This window comes from Erpetoichthys calabaricus, chromosome 6, assembly GCF_900747795.2.
Source record: "Erpetoichthys calabaricus chromosome 6, fErpCal1.3, whole genome shotgun sequence".
Taxonomy (NCBI): Eukaryota; Metazoa; Chordata; class Cladistia; order Polypteriformes; family Polypteridae; genus Erpetoichthys; species Erpetoichthys calabaricus.
The window spans coordinates 10203620-10226486 of NC_041399.2; the positions used below are offsets into that span (position 1 = coordinate 10203620).

At 40.8% G+C, this 22867-nt stretch overlaps 1 protein-coding gene across 6 annotated transcripts in view; it reads left to right on the forward strand.

Moving 5' to 3' along the window:
* Positions 1-22867, forward strand: part of LOC114653202 (RNA-binding Raly-like protein) — a 1200559-nt gene that overhangs the window by 719165 nt on the left and 458527 nt on the right. For all 6 annotated transcript variants that reach the window (XM_051929289.1, XM_051929291.1, XM_051929292.1 and 3 more), the window contains one exon: positions 2032-2313. In XM_051929289.1, the coding sequence (XP_051785249.1) occupies positions 2058-2313 (256 nt within the window). In that variant the 5' untranslated portion in view covers positions 2032-2057. The remainder of the gene's footprint in view (positions 1-2031; positions 2314-22867) is intronic.

The following is a 22867-nucleotide window of genomic DNA, read 5'->3' on the forward strand; positions in this document are numbered from 1 at the left end:
CAAGTGAACTATGATACTTAGTGCAATGGGAAAAGTTGTAAAATCATCCAGAATGTTAAAGCAAATTATAGAAAAAAACCCGATCTAAATCTGTTAAGTAGTCCTCTCGTTCACTAGCTAAGCGGAGTTAAGGAACACGCCCCGAAGCTGGCGATTGAGTGAGGAGGGCCACACTCCCTGGCCCATTTCGTGGATCTTGGATTTGTGCAAATAAATCGGCACCGTAAGTGAACTATAATACACAGCGCAATGAGAAAAGTCACAAAATCAACCGGAATGTTCAAGCAAATTCTAGAAAATAACCCAATCTAAATCCGTTAAGTAGTTCTCTCGTGAAAAGCGGGCAGATGTACAGACAGACAGACGTTGGATTTTAAATATATAGAGATGTACATATTTTTTGGTGTTCATTTGTCCTTGTCTCTTGGGCTTAGTGGGCGGTCCCACAAGGGGCAGGGACCATCACCACTAGGAATGTCCCTCCATCCTATTTAAGGGAGGATAGATAGATAGATAGATAGATAGATAGATAGATAGATAGATAGATAGATAGATAGATAGATAGATAGATAGATAGATAGATAGATAGATAGATAGATAGATAGATAGATAGATAGATAGATAGATAGATAGATAGATAGATACTTTATTAATCCCAAGGGGAAATTCACCTATTCCAGCAGCACCTTACTGATACAAAAAACAATATTAAATTAAAGATTGATAATAATGCAGGTAAAATTGAAGAGTCGCATAGTTTGGGGGAGGAACGATCTTCTCAGTCTGTCAGTGGAGCAAGACGGTGACAGCAGTCTGTCGCTGAAGCTGCTCTTCTGTCTGGAGATGGCACTGTTTAGTGGATGTAGTGGATTTTCCATAATTGACATGAGCCTGCTGAGCGCCCGTCGCTGTGCCACGGATGTCAGACTGTCTAGCTCCAAGCCAACAATAGAGCTTGCCTTCCTCACCAGTTTGTCCAGGCGTGAGGCGTCTTTCTTCTTAATGTTGCCTCCCCAGCACACCACCGTGTAGAAGAGGGCACTCGCCACAACCGACTGATAGAACATCTGCAGCATCTTATTGCAGATGTTGAAGGACGCCAACCTTCTAAGGAAGTATAACCGGCTCTGTCCTTTCTTACACAGAGCATCAATAGTGGCAGTCCAGTCTAATTTATCATCCAGCTGCACTCCCAGGTATTTATAGGTCTGCACCATCTGCACACAGTCACCTCTGATGATCACGGGGTCCATGAGGGGTCTGGGCCTCCTAAAATCCACCACCATCTCCTTGGTTTTGCTGGTGTTCAGTTGAATGAAAACCTGCAGTGACTGTGGCCCTCCAGGATTGGAGTTGGGGACCCCTGATCTATGTGTATGCCTATTGTAAACAAAAGAGAAGAACACAGAAAAAGGTTTGGGGTAGCCACCCTGTATAATTGAAGATTTTGGTGAAAAGAAAGCAAACAAACAACAATATTTCTTTACAGGTGACAGTCCAAAATAGCACTGTCTTAGGGGATATAAGATGGCATTTTTATAGTCGGTCGGAGGAAGTGATGTCACTAGGGTCTGAACTGAAAGTGATGTCACTGGGGCTGGTACCAGAAGTGATGTCACTGGGGTCAGAATGTAAATGATGTTGATTGGATAAACTAGAGAAAAAACACAATCTTTAGGGGGTGCATGCCAAAATCCTAGGTAATGACATTGTCCATAGGTAAGTTATGTTATATTTCACAATGCAGCTAACACTGGAGCACTAACAGGAAGCTCCCACCCCAGATTTTCACAGGGCTTATTGCACATGACTTAGAAATTAGACAGAAATGGAAAAAGGTAAATAGTTTAGATAGAAACTAATAAAACCAAAACAATGTGCAAAATACATTTTACTAGCTGTGAAACCGCGCTGCAGTTATAACACTCAAAATGGTACCGTTGCCTATGATAATACCGTAGTAATGATTTGAAATGTTCCAAAAGTCAAAATTGTCATTTGCCATTTACTTTTCTTTTTTTCCATTTTCAGGAAAAGGAAAGCTCCACTAAAGAAAAATGACTGGCAAGACCCAGACCAGCAACGTCACTAACAAGAACGACCCCAGGTCTATCAACTCTAGGGTGTTCATTGGGAATCTAAATACGGCAATCGTGAAAAAAAGCGACATCGAAGCCATCTTTGCCAAATATGGAAAAATTGTTGGATGCTCCGTACACAAGGGATATGCGTTTGTGCAGTATATCAGCGAGAGACATGCCCGTGCGGCTGTGGCTGGAGAAAACGCCAGGATAATTGCAGGTCAGCCACTTGGTAAGTGATGATATTTCCATTAATTTTTGTGCTTTTTGCAGGAGTTTTGTTGAATCCTGGTCTTCTGATGATCCTAAAAGGGTGTAACAGAGTTTTCCTGTATTAGGAACTTTCTTGTTTTTGAATGACAAATGTGTCTGCAGTAACAAGTGGTTTTATGGCTGTAGTTACACAAAAAAACTGTGAGTGCACTGAAGGTGATGGAAGTTGTTTGAGAATAACTAGCCCAGCCTGGCTTTTGAAATTAGAATATGAATGTAACAAAAGTATACTTTTATGGTTAATGGTTTTGTGTTCTCTGTGAATCTTGGTGGTATTTTTATGAGTGTCAAAGAACTTTAAAACTAGCTATTCAATAAAACAGCAGTCCTTGGTTTACACCACACCAATAGTGCAGCTAAAAGTGACTCAATTCTGTATTTTTGGCTCATATCAATTTTTTATTTTTTGCAAGTGATCCAAATCTGATATGATATGTTTGGATATTTCTCCTGAATGAATAAAACTAGTGAAAAACAAATCTGTTAGACAGACCTAACAGAACACCCAATACACCAACAGCATGCTGGAAGTTCTCAGAGCAGGATTTCTGTGAATTCATCAGTTTACGATGGTAAGGAAGAGAAATGGAAAACGAAAAATCATGGAGAGTAGTTGTCGCTGGCTTATCTGTATGTTGTAGCTTGAGGACATGAGAGTGCAGGCAGGACTGGTGCGGTTGTGAGATGTGGAGGATTTTGATAAAACAGAATGGTTTGACAATTTCAGAATATCAAGGAGGATGTTTGATTACTTACATCCATGTCTGTTTGCAAGAGTAGGGGAAAATATGGAGAATTTGGTCTGTTTTGGATGACCATGGTCACCCCAAATGTTTATGAAGTTTGGCATCTCATTTTCTATCTTTTGACACACTGAGTCCATACTGTCATCCATCTTAAGACAATTCCAGAATATCAAGGGGGATGTTCGATTACTTGCCTCAATTTGTTTCTGCAAGAGTTGGGGAAACTATGTGCTTAGGCTGCACCATTTCCTTGAGAAAATATGCAGAATTTGGTCTGTTTTGGCTGGCTATGGTCAACTAAAATGTTTATGAAGTTTGACGTCTATTTTTTCTGTGTATTTGGCATGCTGAGTCAATTCTGTCATCCATCTTAAGACTAGTTAAGATTGTCGAGGGGGATGTTCGATTACTTACTTCCATTTGTTTCTGTAAGAGTTGGGGAAAATATGGAGAATTTGGTCTGTTTTGGCTGGCTATGGTCACCCCAAATGTTTATGAAGTATGGCATTTCATTTTCTACCTATTGGCGCACTGAGTTGGAACTGTCATACATCGTAAGACAATTTCAGAATGTCAAGGGGGATGTTCGATTATTTATATTCATCTGTTTCTGCAAGAGTTGGGGAAACTATGTGCTTAGGCTGCAGCATTTCCTTGAGAAAATATGCAGAATTTGGTCTGTTTTGGGTGGCTATGGTCAACTAAAATGTTTATGAAGTTTGACGTCTATTTTTTCTGTGTATTTGGCATGCTGAGTCAATTCTGTCATCCATCTTAAGACAATTTCAGATTGTCAAAGAGGATTTATCATTAGATGCAGTACATCCATTTGTTTTTGCAAGAGTTGGGGAAAAGATGGAGAATTTGGTCTGTTTTGGCTGGCTATTGTCAACTCAAATGTTTACAAAGTTTGAAGTCTCATTTTCTGTCTATTGGAATGCTGAGTGAGTACTGTCATCCATCTTAAGACAATTCCAGAATGTCAAGGAGGATGTTCGATTATTTACATCCATCTGTTTCTGCAAGAGTTGGGGAAACTATGTGCTTAGGCTGCACCATTTCCTTGAGAAAATATGCAGAATTTGGTCTGTTTTGGCTGCCTATGGTCAACTAAAATGTTTATGAAGTTGACGTCTATTTTTTCTGTGTATTGGCATGCTGAGTCAATTCTGTCATCCATCTTAAGACTAGTTCAGATTGTCGAGGGGGATGTTCGATTACTTACTTCCATTTGTTTCTGTAAGAGTTGGGGAAAATATGGAGAATTTGGTCTGTTTTGGCTGGCTATGGTCGCCCCAAATGTTTATGAAGTATGGCATTTCATTTTCTAGCTATTGGCGCACTTAGTTGGAACTGTCATACATCTTAAGACAATTTCAGAATGTCATGGGGGATGTTCGATTATTTACATTCATCTGTTTCTGCAAGAGTTGGGGAAACTATGTGCTTAGGCTGCAGCATTTCCTTGAGAAAATATGCAGAATTTGGTCTGTTTTGGCTGGCTATGGTCACCCCAAATGTTTATGAAGTATAGCATTTAATTTTCTATCTATTGGCGCACTGAGTTGGAACTGTCATACATCGTAAGACAATTTCAGAATGTCAAGGGGGATGTTCGATTATATACATTCATTTGTTTTTGCAAGAGTTGGATAAAATACGCTGAATTTGGTCTGTTTTGACTGGTTATGGTCAGCCCAGATGTTTATGAAATTTGGCATCTCATTTTCTGTCTACTGGCATGCCGAGTCGGTACTGTCATCAACCTGAAGACAAAGGCCTGCATAAGCAATGACATAAAATTAAGTAAGTAAGTAAGCGAACTTTATTGTCATTCATACCATACAACAGTACAACAACGGATGCATAGCTTGATCGTAATTGCGTTTCTTCAGGCTCAATGTGCAGACATAAAAGACAGGTGCATAAAAGACAACATACAGGCACTACAAACATTTCATTTCTTGCACAGAAAGTAGGTAAGACAGCGTAAGACAGCACAAGGCAGCACAGTACAAACAATAAATACAAAAGATATATATAAATGTAAGCCAGTCAGTGGGTGAAATATAATATGAAAGAAAATATTGCACATCGTTTCACAGTGATTGTGTTATTGCACTATATGGATACAATATTTACACATAAAATATACAATATAGACAATGTAATATTGTACGATATTACAATATAATGTAAACTTAAGAATAAAGTTTGGATTAAAGTGCACAGTAAGTAAGAGAGCAAAAGGACAAAGGTTATTTAACAGAGTTTAGTATTCTGACGGCCTAGGGGAAGAAGCTCCTGTTAAATCTGATCGTTCTGCAGTGCATACTACGGTAACGTTTTGCAGAGATCAAAAGTTCAAACAGCCCATGTGCCGGGTGTGTGGGATCTTTTATGATCTTAATGGATCTGCTCTGGCAATGTGAGTAGTGTAATTCTTGAAAAGATGGGAGTGAGGACACGATGATTTTCTCCACTGTCCTCACCACTCTTCAAAGTATCTTCTGTTCAGCGACAGTGCAACTACCATACCAAACTGAGATGCCGCTGGTCAATATACTTTCTATAGTGCTTCTGTAGAAAGAGGTGAGGACAGGAGAGGGGAGGTTTGCTCTTTTCAGCCTTTGGAGAAAATGAAGTTGCTGTTGTGCCCTCTTGACAAGAGAAGTGGTATTTGTGGTCCATGTCAGGTCTTCTGTAATGTCCACTCCCGGAAACTTGGTGCTTCTCACTGACTCCACACTGTTTCCATGGATTGTAAGTGGCCGGTGTGGCATGTGTTTTCTCCTGAAGTCAACGATGATCTCTTTTGTTTTGTTGACATTCAGTGCCAGGTTGTTTTTGTTTTTATTTATTTGGGGACTACAGATTTCCTGATTATTCTGGATTTCAAATGCAGGTCACATTCAAGTTGTATATTTTTGTATCTGATTTAGCACCACTTTCAGAACTGGTCTAAATCAATAAGAAGTTCTGATACTTTGTCAGGTTTTTTGATGTCTACACCTCTGTAAAAAGACTGGCACTCTGTGGCATGGGTGAAAGTTGAATTGAAGTAGAGACGCACTGAGTAGGTGGTCAGATTTGTGATCTACCCAACCCTAACCCTAACCCTAACCCTTATTTCTATATCTTAGTTTGTCAAAATACTTTTGGAATTGGGATTGGGTAATGAAGGACGAAGCCATCCCATGGCAGAGAGGGCATCAAGTGGTTACTGTGGAGACATTCTGGTGATGAAATTCCACTGATGTAGAAGCAGTCTGAGGCAGAGACAGTTTCTATAATTGTGTAGGTTGAGCTGTCTTGATTTGGGTGTACAAATGCATAACTTGCCTGATGCAACTGCAATCTACATCGGGGTCCCTAACTCCAGTCCTGAAGGGCCTTAGTGGCTGCTGGTTTTCATTCTAACCCTTTTCTTAATTAGTGATCTGTTTTTGCTGCTAATTAACTTCTTTGGTAGACGCTGTGGTAGTTTTAGAATGCCCATGTCATACCAGCTCACTGCCATGTCCTTCAGGAAGCGTTGAACCTCATCTTTCACTTCTTCGTCGGAGCAGAATTGCCTTCCGGACAAATGTCCTTTCAACTTAGGGAACAGGTGGTAGTCACTGGGTGCCAAGTCCAGACTATAGGGTGGGTGGGTGATGAAGTTCCAACCGCCGATCTTTACGCATGTTTTCTTCAACCTTCGCGACTGTCTCGTCAGAAATTGACGGTCTCCTGCACGAACTTCGCACTTCGCGGTAGCGTTCAATGGGAGCTCCATTTTCAAGGGCTGCCAAGCCAAGATTGAGCATCCCAGCCTTGTTTGGGAGTGGAGGAAGCACCAATCACAACAGTGTGGCCAACAGCCATACAAACAGTTTCTCTATGTCCCCATCGCTTTGGAGACCTTACTTTTGGGATTGCCCTCGTAGATTGCAGGTTCATTGAAGAGTATGATCACATCAGGTTTATTAAGGGTGGAACTATAATGTAGTTCCGAAAAGGCCAAAGTCAAAAAAGTGGGGTTTTAGGAGTTATTTAAAATGAACTACACTGTTAGACTGGCATATCTCTATTGGTAACGTATTGAAGGAAAAATGTTGAGACAGATCATGCTATTCAACATTTTGAAAGTCTCCCACTGAAAAGCATCGGCAAATTTGTGAACACGCCTGTCTTAACACAGAGAAACATTCTGCGTGAGTTCAGCTCTGAATTCATTTACTGTTTCAGTCTTACTCTGAGGCTTGTTACATCATCTTCTATATATATAAAATCCAATGTCTGTCCGCTTTTCATGAGAGAACTACTACTACTTTTTCTATAATTTGGTTGAAAATTCCGGTTGATTCTGTGACTTCTCTCATCAGTCTATGTATCACAGTTCACTTGCAGTACCGATTTATTTGCATAAATCTGAGAGAGACACAGCGGGCCACAGGGTTTTGGGTGGGGGCCCTCCTCACTCACTCATGCACCATCTCGGACTACTATACCTTACCTTTGCTTAGTTAGTGAATGAGAGAATTATTTCATAGATTTAGATCTAGAATTTGCTTGAACATTCCGGCTGATTTTGAGAATTCTCTCATCGAGCTAAGAATCATAGTTCACTTGCAGGAGCGATACATTCGCGCTAATCCGAGACAGAGGCTGGGGGCCGAGGTGAGGGGGAAGCGTGACATCAGGATTGAGGAACCGGGTAGGGCCTTCCTTGCAGTTCTTTTTCACTAATATGGACCTCAGGGCACAGCTAGTCTTGTATATTTTGTATATTTTCCTCTTTTATTCATCTGTCAGCTTCTTGGATTCCCAGTGCAAGCTGATCAAAACTCCAGAGGAGGCGTGCATGAAACCCGCTGCTACAGAAGGACACGCGCAATAAGTCATCTCTCTGGAAGGAAATGAAAGAGGAAAGAAATTCTGTAAGTGCCTCTCTATAAGCATAGACAGAGCTAACATGTCCTCAGTATTTAGGTTCCAGCTGCATTATCTGCACATTATTATTGTAAAGAACGGACGTTATCAACCTGCAGCTCAAAGGTGTTTGAACTCATTAATCACACATGAAGGTGCAGCTCCCTGACGTGATATAAAGACAGCATGGGGTTAGAAAAGGAACTGCAGCTCGTAAATTAGCTCAAGATGGGCAGCTTACTTTGGGTGCATTTCTTCTTCTATGGTTTAATAGGGATTGTGATTTTATGCTAGTATTGTTCATTTCTGTTTTGTAGTACATTTTTATTTTGGTAATTTATTGTTGATACAGCAGGAGTTGGTATGTAATGAGTACCTGAGTGGTGTGGTAATGCTAGTAATGGTCAGAAAGAGGGGATTGTATTAACTGCACTAATATACTTGGTGGGTAGTTATTGGGGTTTTAATCTTTTTGACATTTACTTAAAACATAAAAACAATAAAACAAAAAATCTCAATTAATCACAGAACTTCCACAACTATTAACGGTGCATGAATTGGACTCTTCTGTATATGAACGTTATTTGCTGCATTAACGGCCTTCATTCTTTTGGGTCTGTCCCAGATAGATAGATAGATAGATAGATAGATAGATAGATAGATAGATAGATAGATAGATAGATAGATAGATAGATAGATAGATAGATAGATAGATAGATAGATAGATAGATAGATAGATAGATAGATAGATAGATAGATAGATAGATAGATAGATAGATAGATAGATAGATAGATACTTTATTAATCCCAAGGGGAAATTCACATACTCCAGCAGCAGTATTCTGATAAAAAAATAATATTAAATTAAAGAGTGATAACAATGTAGGTATAACAGACAATAACTTTGTATGATGTTAACGTTTACCACCCCCCAAAGGGGTGGAATTGAAGAGTCGCATAGTGTGGGGGAGGAATGATCTCCTCAGTCTGTCAGTGGAGCAGGACGGTGACAGCAGTCTGTCGCTGAAGCTGCTCCTCTGTCTGGAGATGATCCTGTTTAGTGGATGCAGTGAATTCTCCATGATTGACAGGATCCTGCTCAGTGCCCGTCGCTCTGCCACGGATGGCAAACTGTCCAGCTCCGTGCCTACAATAGAGCCTGCTTTCCTCACCAGTTTGTCCAGGCGTGAGGCGTCTTTCTTCTTTATGCTGCCTCCCCAGTACACCGCCGCATAGAAAAGGGCGCTCGCCACAGCCGTCTGATAGAACATCTGCAGCATCTTATTGTTTTGCATATTGTTCAGGAAGGATTCTTCCCTATTTCTTCTTAGTAGAATTGATCAAGACCCTCCAGGTTGGCGGGATGGCGCCTCTTGACAGCAGTTTTCAAACAGCACCACAGATTCTCAATAGGGTTAAGATCAGGGCTTTGACTTGGCCTTTCGAACACGTTCACCATTCTGTTTTTGAGCCATTCCAGAGTTGCTTTGGCCTTATGCTGAGGGTCATTGTCATGTTGAAAGAAGAATCTTCTCCCGTCATAGCAGACTAGATGTTCTCCTACTGTGTTGTGCGGTCTTTGTGTCCATCCATTTTCCCTTCAACTCTGAGAGGATTCCTAGTCGCAGCACATGAAAAATATCTCCATAGCAGGATGCTGCCACCACCATATTTCACTGTAGGTATGACATTTCTTGTGGCATGGGCAGTGTGAGGTATGCCACGCATAACTCTTTGAGGTCTGGTCTAAAAGTTCTATTTTGGTCTCATCTGACCATCAAACCTTCTCTCACATCTTAACTGGGTGTTCCTCGAACTCTGCAGCAAATGCCATACCTGTTTTTATGTGGCTTAATTCCTACCTTATGGCCTCTATCCTTGTTCAACCCTGACTTGAAGACTGTGTTATGATAAACAGAAAAACATTATTATTTGCAGTGGCGTGCAAAAGTATTAAATCCCCATGAAAGTCATCATCATTTTTCTTAACAAGACATTCAAACTCTTTTGTAGCTATTCCCTGCCCTGAGCATTTCAATGACTTTATCCTCACATCAGCAGAAGGCTCCTTTGTCTTCATTTATCTTCAAAAAGTTCTGTTTTGCTCTCATCTGATCATAAAAACGTCTTTCTCCTGCTTTATAGCAAATGTCATGTGTGCTTTAATGTGGACCTTCTTAAGGAATGGCTTCTTTCTTGATCCCCTTCCTGTTTTTTGGAGAGCTCTTGAAATTGTGGACCCCTGCACCTTCACTCCACTCTCAGCCAAAGAGCATCATGGACTTCTGAGAGTGACAGTTGGATTTTTAGTCACCCCTCTCGCCAGTCGACATCCAGCACCGATGTTTAGTTTTGAGGGACGGCCTGTTCTAGTAAGAGTCCTGGTGCTGTGATGAATCATCCACGTTCTGATGATGGATCCAAAAGTGCACAATGGGACATTCAGATTTACTGGTATTTTTTATAGCCATTTCCTGCCTTGTGCATTTCAATGACTTTATTTCTCACATCAGCAGAAAGCTCCTTGGTCTTCATTTTTTCAGTGATTGTCAAATAAAGACTATGGTCCTTACAAAGGGGGCTTTTTATAGCCAGTGTGATACAAGTAGCACCTCATTATGTTTAATTATGACTATCACCTTTGTGTCTCTCTTTGTGATTCATTTGTCATTTGTGTAAACCTAAAGTCTCCAAAGCCCAGAGCTTTAAATGCTCAAGCAAACACAAACTTATTCAACATTCATGCAAACACTAACAAGAAGTTTTTCTTCTTCAGTTAAATATCTACAAAAAATGATTTGTTTGGACTTTGGAAATGTATTGTTATAGCATAAGAGTTTACATTTAAAATATCCATCCATTATCCAACCCGCTATATCCTAACTACAGGGTCACGGGGGTCTGCTGGAGCCAATCCCAGCCAGTACAGGGCGCAAGGCAGGAAACAAACCCCGAGCAGGGCACGAGCCCACTGCAGGGCATTTAAAATATTGAATGAATAAATATGTGGATAAATCTTTTGTCATGCAGAAAAGTATGATGGTGATTAATGGGACTGAATAATTTTGCATGCCACTGTGCATGGGAAAGGCGCTACATAAATAAAATTTATTATTATTATTTTCTTTTGGCTGCTCCCCCTGTTAGTGGTTGCCACAGCGGATCATCTTTTTCCTCATCGTCCTGTCTTCTGCATCTTGCTCTGTTACACCCATCACTTGCATGTCCTCTCTCACCACATCCATTTTTCTTGTCATTTTTTGGTGTATGGGGGGTTTGGTTGGGATCGTGAATGCGACTGAGAGAATAAAACTGAATAAAAAAAAACCCAAAGCTAACCTTTACAAGTATCATAAATTACACCGACTGTTACAGACTGGAATCAAATGTATGTTTTAATTCTAAAATAGTAAGAATACGAGCAGCTCACTTCTCAGAACGGATTTGTCCAGGATCGAACCCGTGAAGTTTTGATTACCAGTCAACAGTTGATACCGTTGCACCACTAAAGCAGTCGTAGCAAACGTGTGTCAATGTTGCACCCTAACGCGGGTTCTTTTTCTGCAGTTATATTCTTGAATAGAAGCACACTTGTTCTGTTATATTTGTACCTTTTGTGAAAGTGTTTCTTTGATATTTGGACTTCAGGCTTCACACATTATACACTTCATGTCTACATTTTGTCAATTATTACTAAAACATGAAAAACGTTTCTGTTTTAATGATGTGTTTACATAGATTGTTGTAGACACGGAACACACATGAAATGCAAGTGTTCCAAATAACGATATAGTATTTATAAAATGTGTCATTTTGCTTGACTTCTCACTCTATATAACTCTAAGAAATTGACATGCAGGTAAACAGACTTGAGCTGAGAAAACTGTGCGGCGGTGTGGGGATGTGATAGCAGGCTGCTTGCTGCTTATTGACACATTTACAGGACAAAAGACGCTGACGGAGAAGTATGAAGCAATTTAAGGTGGGACGGATCTACGAGTTTTTCCGTAGGCTCTGGTAATTCTAATGTTAACTTTTTGTTAGAATCGCATATTTATTTATTTATTTATTTATTCCCTTGATTAGTTTGTTGTTTGGCCTCATTTGTAACCAGTTCAGCCTGTATGACTACTTTTCAGAATCGATCTCTAAAAGCTTCACAACACTCACTCTGGTTTAACAATCACACACTCCATATCTGATATTACGTGGAAGAATCAAAACGTAAGCAGAACGTACCCTGTAGTACCAGTAACTGACAGTTCTAGCACTTCTCTGCTTGGTCGATGCACTTCTTTTATCGTTCCACTAACTTCTTCATTCCTTGGAAGAACAGAAGCTTTTTGGCTGCTCCCGAATCCAGGTCTATACCACTTCCTTAACCTCATCATCACAGATGAACCTGCAACTTCCTGGAGCCTCTTTAAGTGGACGAAACATGGGATGGTCACATGGTGCTGGATCAGGGCGATGAAGGGAGCGAAAGTCATTCACACAGCAGTGGTTGCATTTCCATTTTCCATGCATGACTGTTTTTGACAGCATTATTCTTTTTTTACTGAAGATTGCAGGTTTCAGTTTCTCTCTGAGGGTAGCTGGGTACTGTTGTACATGGCTGGGGGTCAGACCCGGCTGGGACGCCTGGAAGGACCAAGATGGGGCACATTTGGCCTCCAGGCCACGAGGGGGCAACCGCCCTGGAGTAGAAGAGGCCCACAGAAGGGGATCAGGAAGGCTCAGGACCACTGGGGCCTCTGTTCACCACCAGGGGGCGCCCCGAGCCTCAGGGAGTCCGGGACTTATGTACTTCCACCACACAGATGGAGGACGATCCTTCCAGGGTCACCCGGACTGCTTCCGGGTGATCTCCTGACGCTTCCGCCACACCAGAACGTGACGTCAGGTAGAGCACCTGGAGCTCATCCAGGTGAGGATAAATGGGGCCGCCTCCCTCATGTCATTGAGCTGGAGTCGGGAGCAGGAGCAGGACGAAGCTCCTGGAGAGGGAGGACAGGTGGCCCAGGGACGAGGAGAGAGAAAGCCCAGGAGAGAGGTGACTGGGGCTGAAGGCACTGTGAGTTGTGCGGGACTGTGAATTGAGTAGTGTTGTTGTGTGGAGAAGACAAATAAAAGAAGTCTTTTGATAAAGATGTGGTCTCAGGCTGGTGGTGTCCGGGCAAATATCACAGTACGTTGCACTGGTCACTGATATCTGTATTCCTAAAAATGTACAGCGACCAACCATTGATGACAAAATCTAGCAGCGAATGCCACATGTGCAGAATGGGAACAAACAGGCTACCACACAGACTACTCTGGCGACAGCGGCCCACCCAGTGGAGGATACAACGGACTACACCCAAGAAACCAAACAAGTGGAGGAAGATCTTTTTGATTTCGCAAAATGTTATCAAAGTTATGATGTTTACACATCAGAAATTACATCTGATCTGGAAGAAAGTGAAGGAAACACGGGATAAATGACGATAGATAACTAAATGGAAAGAATGGCAGGGACTGTGTGCACCATTTCAGCATCAAGTGCACAGCCACTTGCTTTTCTTTTAATCTGCGGTTGGAATTTGCCCTTCTTAGTCGTGCAGCGGTAGATGCTGGGTGTGATTTACAGCCTATCTGGAACAGATGTGACTGTGACTAGCTATCTGACTTATCCGCCACCGAGTATGCTGCTTAATTAAAAAAAGCTTTGCCAGCACACACAAATCTGTAGCATTCATTATCAGTCACAAGCACTCTTGAGGTTTAAAGTCGCTCTCCAGTGGCTGCTGTATCACAATTCATTCAAACTCTATTGAGATCTGCAGCTGCGACATGTTGAGAACGGGCTGCTGCACTTTGGGGAAAGAATGACGTCTTTACATTTCAGATGCAAGTGTATACGGGTGCCTTTCAGAATTATATCTGTAGAGTTAGTGTGCACAGATTGTGTACAGACAGTACTGGCATGAATTATATACTGTATATATATATATATATAGATATTGTGATGGATGGCCGACTAACTATTCCGGCCCTCACCTCCAGGCCGCCAGGTGGAGCTCTCCCGACAGCATGGAGGTTCCCCGAATTCCAGCAGGGCCTCATGGACCTTGTAGTTTGTATGCACAACCCTGCTGGATACCATGGGGGCCACCGGGAGTCGCTGTAGGGAGGCTGACAAACTGTTATGTGCCCTATAACCTGGAAGTACGTCCTGGTCACATGAACAGGAGAAATGACATGCTTCCAGGTTGAAGAGAAGGACTTTTACCCTGACCCGGAAGGAATGAGAACTTGTGGATTATGGGACAGGAACCACTTCCGGGTCAGGGGGTATAAAAGGACACTGGGAAAGCCCAGACATTGAGCTGAGCTGGGAGGTAGGGTGGTGAAGTGTCTGGGAGAGGGGGATTGATTATTGTATTGATTATTGTATGAGTAGTGTGGAGTAGAGGGTGCTTTATGCACAGTATTATTATTTAATAAATAACAATTGGTCTTTTACCTGGTGTTTGGCGTGGTACCTGAGGGTTGAAGAGGTTGATAAAAGCCTCTACTGCTACAATATATACAGTGGAACCTTGGTTCACGAACGTCTCAGTACACATACAAATCAGTTTACAGTTAAAGAATGCACTGGGCTTGATTTTGTTTTCACTTCTGTTTACAGCGAACGGTTCGTAGCGTGCATTGTTGCAATGTTACTTTTCTTGGTGGTTTATTAAATTACGGATTTTTTCAAATGTTCATTTTTTCCCCTGTGCTTAAAACTCATTAAAAAAAAAAGTGTTTTTCGCCAGCGGTTGGTAGCGCTATAGTGTGAGCTATTGCAGTGTTAGTTTTCTCTGTTGTTCAAGGTTTTCTCAGTGTTATTCAATGTTTTTACATTTAGTTTACTATTGCACTGTGCATTACTATGGTTTAATTAACTATATTTGTGCTTAAAAACTTTAAAAAAATATATATTTACATGCAGTTCGTACGGTCTGGAACAGATTAATTGTATTTACATACAGTCCTATGGGGGAAATGGCTTCGGTTCATGACCAAATCGGTTTACAAGCATAGTTTTGGAACGAATTATGGTCGTGAACCGAGATTCCACTGTATATATATATATATATATATATATATATATATATATATATATATATATATATATATATATATTTATATATATATATATATATATATATATATATATATATATATATATATATATATATATATATATATATAATATACATATATAGTATATATATAGTACTTCAGTAGGTCGTCTTGACAAGGTCTAATTGCTGAAATGCATTGAGTTGCTGCCATGTGATTGGCTGATTAGATATTTCAGGTTAACAAGCAGTTGAACAGGTGTACCTAATAAAGTGGATGGAGAGTTTATATATATACTGGGTGCCAGGCAGGAATCAACCATTGACGAGATGCCAGTCCAGTACAGGGCAAACTTACAATGAAGTGCCACTTGGAGTGATCCTACAGTATTTACCCAAACCATAAACTGTCAATGGCAAACCTTACGCAAAGCGCTACCTACAGGGCTTACAAAAAGGATTCACCTCTTCGTAAATGTTCAGATTTTATTGATATACAACATTGAATCATGGTTAATTTGCCATTTTTCACTCCAATCAACAGAAAAAGACTCTTTAATGTCAAAGAAAAAACAGATCTCTGCAACATGGACTAAACTAATCACAAACATAAAACAAAACATAATTAAAGGCATAAGTAGTACCCTATTTTCTTCTTCTTCTTCTTCTTCTTCTTCTTCTTCTTCGCACTAGCTGTGATACCCAACTAAGACAGGTTGAAATTTAAGTAATAACAATAGACCTCAAGTGTTAAAGTTTGCAGTGCCCCGTCTATTGGATTGTATTTTGTAATGCATGTAGTACTAAAATGCATTGCATTAGTCATTCCAACAGATGGTGCATCAGAAACATTTCTTGTAATGAAAAGCTATACAGCAAATGTTTATGATGCACAATCTGGTGGTATGACAAATTTAAGACATATGTCTCTGTTATATGCCATTTGATATGTGATTTGTTGAAGTACTATTATTGTATGTGAAGATCCATCTGTTGGAATGACTAATGCATTTTATTTTATTACTGCAAATGTTTATGATGTGCCATCTGTTGGAATGACTATTGCAATTCCTATATCTCTGTTATATGCCATTTGGTATGGGATTCCTTAAAGCAGTGTTTATGTTTGTGATGCACCATCTATTGGAATAACAAATACAATATATGTTATTACTAAAAGTGTTTGTGATGTGCCATTTTTTGGAATGGCAGAGACACAGCAACCAGACAGACTCACAGACACTTGTACATTTATAAAGGTGGGTGTTTGTGATGCGCCATCTGTTGGAATGAGAGAGACCCATCAACTGGATGGATACAGAGGAACATAGACACTTTCGATCACCAGCTCTTGCACTGCATTCTGTTTTCTGCTCTTCTTTTCATTTCCTGGTATGATTTGCCATCTTTCTGATAATATAACATGTCCTGTCTTAGCCTTTCTTTTGATTTCTTTCCCTCCTGTTTATTCTCTGGCGCTATATTTAACAATTCATCTCCTCTTAGTTTATGTCCCATCTGGTTTAGTTGTCTTCTCCTCGACGTTTCCAGTGTGCTCCTTTCTTCAGCAATCCCTTCCGGCTCTTTCTCATGACGTTATTTATCCATCCATCCTTCTCCATGGTCACATTTCAAGTGCTTTCAGTCTGCTTACACCCCCCTTTGCTTTCTGTCCACAGTCCAAAGACTTGCAGGTTAGGTGCATTGGTGATCCTAAATTGTCCCTAGTGTGTGCTTTGTGTGTGTGCCCCGCGGTGGGTTGGCGCCCTGCCCGGGAATTTGTTCCTGCCTTGCACCCTGTGTTGGCTGGGATTGGCTCCAGCAGACCTCCATGACCCTGTAGTTAGGATATAGTGGGTTGTAGAATGACTGACTGACTGATTCCAGATTACTGTTTCTACTGTTCTTAAGTGTTCTGTCCGTTCTGTCTGTCAGCAATTTTTGTTATGCATCTTCCATCCGTTGACATTATAATTCCCAATTATTTAACTCTTTCAGGGCTGATGTCGACTTTTGTCAAAAGGAGGAGTTGACGATGGAAATCAACTGTAAACTGTGACAAAACCAACCGTTACGTTGGACTCTCGTTGCTAGAAGGAAAGTTAGATTCATTGGTTTGACCGAGATTCCCTGCGCTCACGTGAGTAGCAAGGCACATACAATGGCAAAAATAGCACTGAGATCTGGCAAGAGATCAAAGCGAACGCGAAAAGCAAAATGCTCCGTGGACGACGTCTTGCCTATCATTTCTGAACTGGACTATGACTTGTCGGACTCAGATTCTGATACAAGTGATCGAAAATGAATGTTAGGTTCCAGCTTCAGCTGATCGATTCCCAGCTAATAGTGGTACTGACAATGTTCGCCAGGGAGGACTGCCACTTAAAAATGACAAGAGGTAGAATCCAGATTGTAATGCACTGCGACCGTGACCGCCACCATTGCTGTCCCAGCCATGTGAAGACAGCCTGGCAGCAAGCCTGCCTCTCATTCTTGGCAAGCTGGCAGCCACAGCATGCAGCAACAGACGTTTTATGTTGATTTCTGTGTGAAAGCATCATTTTTTGGAAAAAATATTCAGCCCTCAAAGAGTTAAATCTGTCCACCCAGTGCTTCTCAGTGGAGGCTGCCTGGCTATGTGCTTCATTTTATGTACCTGTTAACAATGAAACACCTCGAGGGGTACCCACATATTTATGGCCATATAGTTTAGTGCCTTTCATATGAAGAAATTCCACCAATATGCAGTTTATGTCATAAGTTGGGTTTGTCATGAAAAATGTTGATGTTTTGATAGATATTGACGCAGGATTCAGAGGATTAGAAAACAGCTTTTATTTCCTTTGCTGCCTTTGTGAGATACACATCTCTTAACCTCATCTTCTGGTAGTCGTGTGTTTTAAATAACCAAGCGGTCATTTCTCATCTGCGATTTGATCTTGTCTCACGGTGAAGGACTGTGAGTCTAATTGCATTTTCTTTTGCCTAAGAGTAACCTTTGGACCAGTGGGGCGAATTCTCACTCTGTCCCTTGTTAGCTGATTTTCTTTGCAGGTTTCTTGTGTAATGGTTTTTCTTTTCCTTTTTTTTTTAACATAAGCATCATGATTCCCTGTTGTCTCTAAGGCTTAATGGTGATTAATTTCCTGTGTCTGGTCCTTGTTGCCCTCGGGCACTGACTGATAATACTTGATTTAACATCCCTTGGCATACTGAGGTTTCTGACTGGTGTATTTCTATTCCCATAGGATTTTCCACTACTTTTTTATTGGACTTTCCCTTGAAAAATCACCGCACTGACACTTTGCTTGTGCACTGAATAATTTTTTTGCTTTAAAATGTCATCAATGTGACTAAAAATAACAATATTGGTACAATATACCAACTTTTTTTTCTTTTGTTAGAAATTTCCAACAATGATATGTCAGTTTAATTTAAAGAAGCATCATCTATCTATCTATCTATCTATCTATCTATCTATCTATCTATCTATCTATCTATCTATCTATCTATCTATCTATCTATCTATCTATCTATCTATCTATCTATCTATCTATCTATCTATCTATCTATTATATAGTGCCTTTCACATTTATCTATCTACACTGCACAACAATTTTTTTTTAAAAGTCTTGCTTCCTGAAAACATTTTGCTGATTGTGACAGGTACCTACTGGGTATGCACAAATATAGTTTTGGTTTTACTGCATCACATAGGAACTCTGAGAAACAGACATTCATATGTTTACTGACAATAACGTATTTAGTCACGTTTATGTTTGGCATAGGCGGCACGGTGGCGCAGTGGGTAGCGCTGCTGCCTCGCAGTTGGGAGACCTGGGGACCTAGGTTCGCTTCCCGGGTCCTCCCTGTGTGGAGTTTGCATGTTCTCCCCATGGCTGCATGGGTTTCCTCCGGGCGCTCCGGTTTCCTCCCACAGTCCAAAGACATGCTGGTTAGGTGGATTGGCGATTCTAAATTGGCTCTAGTGTGTGGATGGGTGTGTTTGTGTGTGTCCTGCGGTGGGTTGGCACCCTGCCCGGGATTGGTTCCTGCCTTGTGCCCTGTGTTGGCTGGGATTGGCTCCAGCAGACCCTCGTGACCCTGTGTTCGGATTCAGCGGGTTGGAAAATGGATGGATGGATGGATGTTTGGCATAAGCTATTAAATTCAACAGAATTCAAACCGCTTGTCACTCATAACATGTCTGATCTGGGGGCCAACAAAAATGCCCTCTTTGATCTTGGCATCAGTTTTTCTTGCGAACATCTGTCTTAAATAATGAAAACCTTTGCCTTCCTTGTTCAGTGCTTTCACGAAATTCTTCATGAGTCCCAGTTTTATGTGAAGAGGAGGCAAAAATATCTTTGCCGGGTCGACAAGAGATTCATGTGCCACATTTTTCTGTCCTGTGACTAACTTTTTACGGAGTGACCAGTTCTATCAACAATAGTGCGACTCTTTGGCACGGCTGTCCCATTTACAGATGAAACAACAGTACTTTGTATAGCCGAGCTGCAGTCCTTGTAACAGAGCAACGACTTTAAGATCTCCACAGATATTCCAGTTGTACCTGCTATACTGAACGTGCTTCAGCGACAGTTCCATATTCTCATACGTTTCTTTCATGTGTGCTGCATAGCCAACAGGTACTGAAGGATAAACGCTGCCATTGTGTAGCAGAACAGCTTTCAGGCTTAACATTGACGAATCAATGAAGAGACGCCACTCTTCCGGGTTGTGATCACATCCTAAGGCCGAGAGCAATCCTTCAATGTCACAACAGAAACAGAGACTATTGACTTGTGCAAAAAATTTGGTTACATCATGATGTCGGCCTCAAAACACAGAAATTTTCATACCTGGTGACAGCAAACACCATTCCTGCAGTCTCTAACTCAGCAACTCGGCTTTTGCTTTTGACAGACCCAAATCTCTGACCAAATCGTTCAATTCAGACTGTGTTATCAGATGTGGATTGCCTGATGAGCATGGGTCAAAATCCGGGTCAATGTCACTGTCAGTACCTTGCACTGCAGGATCTTCATCTGGTTCATCTAAGGTCCAATCCTCTGGTGGCTTCAGAATTGGAAGACTGTCGCCATGTGGCATGGGTCTCATTGCTGAAGGCAGATTAGGATATTCAATTGACTTCTTGTTTTTACACATTAGTCAAACAGAAGTAACAGTCCATCACATGGTCTTTTTGTTCTGCCATATCATTGGAACAGCAAACGCCATCGTCTTTTGAGTGCCTCTGAGCCAGGCTCTCAGACTGACAGCACATGTCACGCAGTAAATGTGAGGCGCCCATTCCTTGTCGTGATCACCAGCCGAAATACAGATGATAAGCTTTCTTCACAAAAGTAGTCATCCAACGTCTCTGAGGCGCAAGTGTATATTCGCCACAGATATAGCAGAATGTATCGCAGCTGTTACGACATTGACGAGACATATCGCCGACAGCAAAACGTCTATAGCATCAAGTTTGCTTACTGTTATATTGCTACAGATACTATACTTTACTATACTGATACGTTACATACACACTGACTATCGATATTAACCAAATGAGCAGGATCGGTGTGTGCAAGTCACCTTTATAGCATGCTGAGACAGCATCAGGCTCGTTCAGATCTGCCCAGGATGTCAACTTCCACAGAACAGCTTCCAACCTGACCTCTGATTCCATGGCTGGACATGCCCAGGCTGCACAAACCGTTGTTGATAAGTCACTTACGGGAGCGAAAATGTTTGAATACAAATATAAGAAAAAATCATGACAATACTGAAATGGTACATGATGGGTAAATTTTGATGTGATATTCGTGATCAGCACCCAGAAATCTATAATCTAAATCTATAAGAAACACCAAACTGTTTTTTACCTACATTATTATCAATCTTTAATTTAACATTGCTGCGGTGGGTTGGCACCCTGCCTAGGATTGGTTCCTGCCTTGTGCCCTGTGTTGGCTGTGATTGGCTACAGCAGACCCCCGTGACCCTGTGTTCGGATTCAGCGGGTTGGAAAATGGATGGATGAATTTAATATTGTTTATTGTATCAGTATGCTGCTGCTGGAGAATGTGAATTTCCCATTGGGATTAATAAAGTATCATCTATCTATCTATCTATCTATCTATCTATCTATCTATCTATCTATCTATCTATCTATCTATCTATCTATCTATCTATCTATCTATCTATCTATCTATCTATCTATCTATCTAACGGTGTTCAAGAAGCAAAAACATTGTTGTGCAGTATAATAAAATGTGAGAGCTTCCATTCCTTTTATAAGCATTGGATGCTGCTGAGCAGCACACAGCACTTCATAATTTAGGACGGTGGCTTGTAAGTTGATTTGGATTTTAACGGTGGCATTTGTGCTTTGCCTGTCACCGTCAAACCGCCGTTGCTGGCCCTGTCCCTCATTCTTCCCTGTCAAACTCCATGCTCCTGCAAATTCTAAGGGCTTCACCCAGGCAATCCTATTAGACTTTATGCCTTGCTGGAGATCTAATCAAGACTTTGTCTGCAAAAGTCTGATAACCATGTCACACCTTTTGGAGCAATTTGAAACATCATAGGGTTTTTCAGGATGGTGGAAATTATAATAAGTATTCACTGCCTGCAGATGATATAAATTCCACCTACATTTATTTTGTCTGCTAGAAGTACTTTGATGATTATATGATGAAAAACTGAAAATGATATGCCGTGCAGTTTTCTATCAGCACTATAAATTGCATTACCTACTTCAGAGCATTGCTTTAAAGGCACAGTCCAAAAAATAAATAAATAAATAAATGAGAGCAATAATACATTTTCTAAGCTGGCGCCCTGTTACAAAGCAATCTGCGGTTTCATTGGATGCCAAGCTTTTTTCTATTTCAGAATGAAAATCATTAAGGAAAAGAAAATTGCCCAATTTAGGTAGGCAGGCGTTTTTTATTTTTTTGCAAATTATTAGTTTAAAAAAAAGGCCAAAAATTACTCACTCAGTCCTCGACACTTTAAAAAATAAAATATAAAAAAAAATAAGTCAATAGAAAAATCTGGTTATGACTCATTCCAGTATAAAAGGGGGAAAGAATGATGGAAATTTGGGAGGCATTAGTGGAGGCACTCATGTCATTTGCTGTCATTAGCGGACGCACGTCCATTCCTATTGAATGTCATTTTGGATGAAAGCACACTATGTGTTTACTTTTATTAAGTGGTCGCGTCTGATAATTAAAAATAGATTGTGACATCATTCCATGCTTCAGTGTCTATTCTTTGTTGTTTTTCCTTCTGATATTATAGAAAACTAGTCATGGTACCTATAAAAGACAGATAATAGGATATTTAAAAATATATTTACTACCTCTTGCCCTACGTGTACCTTCAGCGCCTTTCCTCTATATTTACGTATGTGAACATCTCCTCAATGGTGGTCCGTCTCTTCAGCGCCTTCCTGTAAAGCCTACATCTCAGACTCTGTCATTATTTTTGAGGCCCTTTTCTCACCTCCTGTCCAGTCTTATTCTTGCTGTCTTTGAAGGCGACTTTCTCAGCGTCAGCCTGTACTCCTCCTCATGTGTCTCACACTCGCATTTCCTATCTTTAGTGTAATCCCATGAAGCCTGCGTCTCAGATTCTGTCAATACTTTTAAGGTGTCTTTATCACCTCCTGTCTGGTTTTATAATTGGCATCATTGAAGGCGACTCTCCCAGCATGCCTCCTATGCCTTTACTA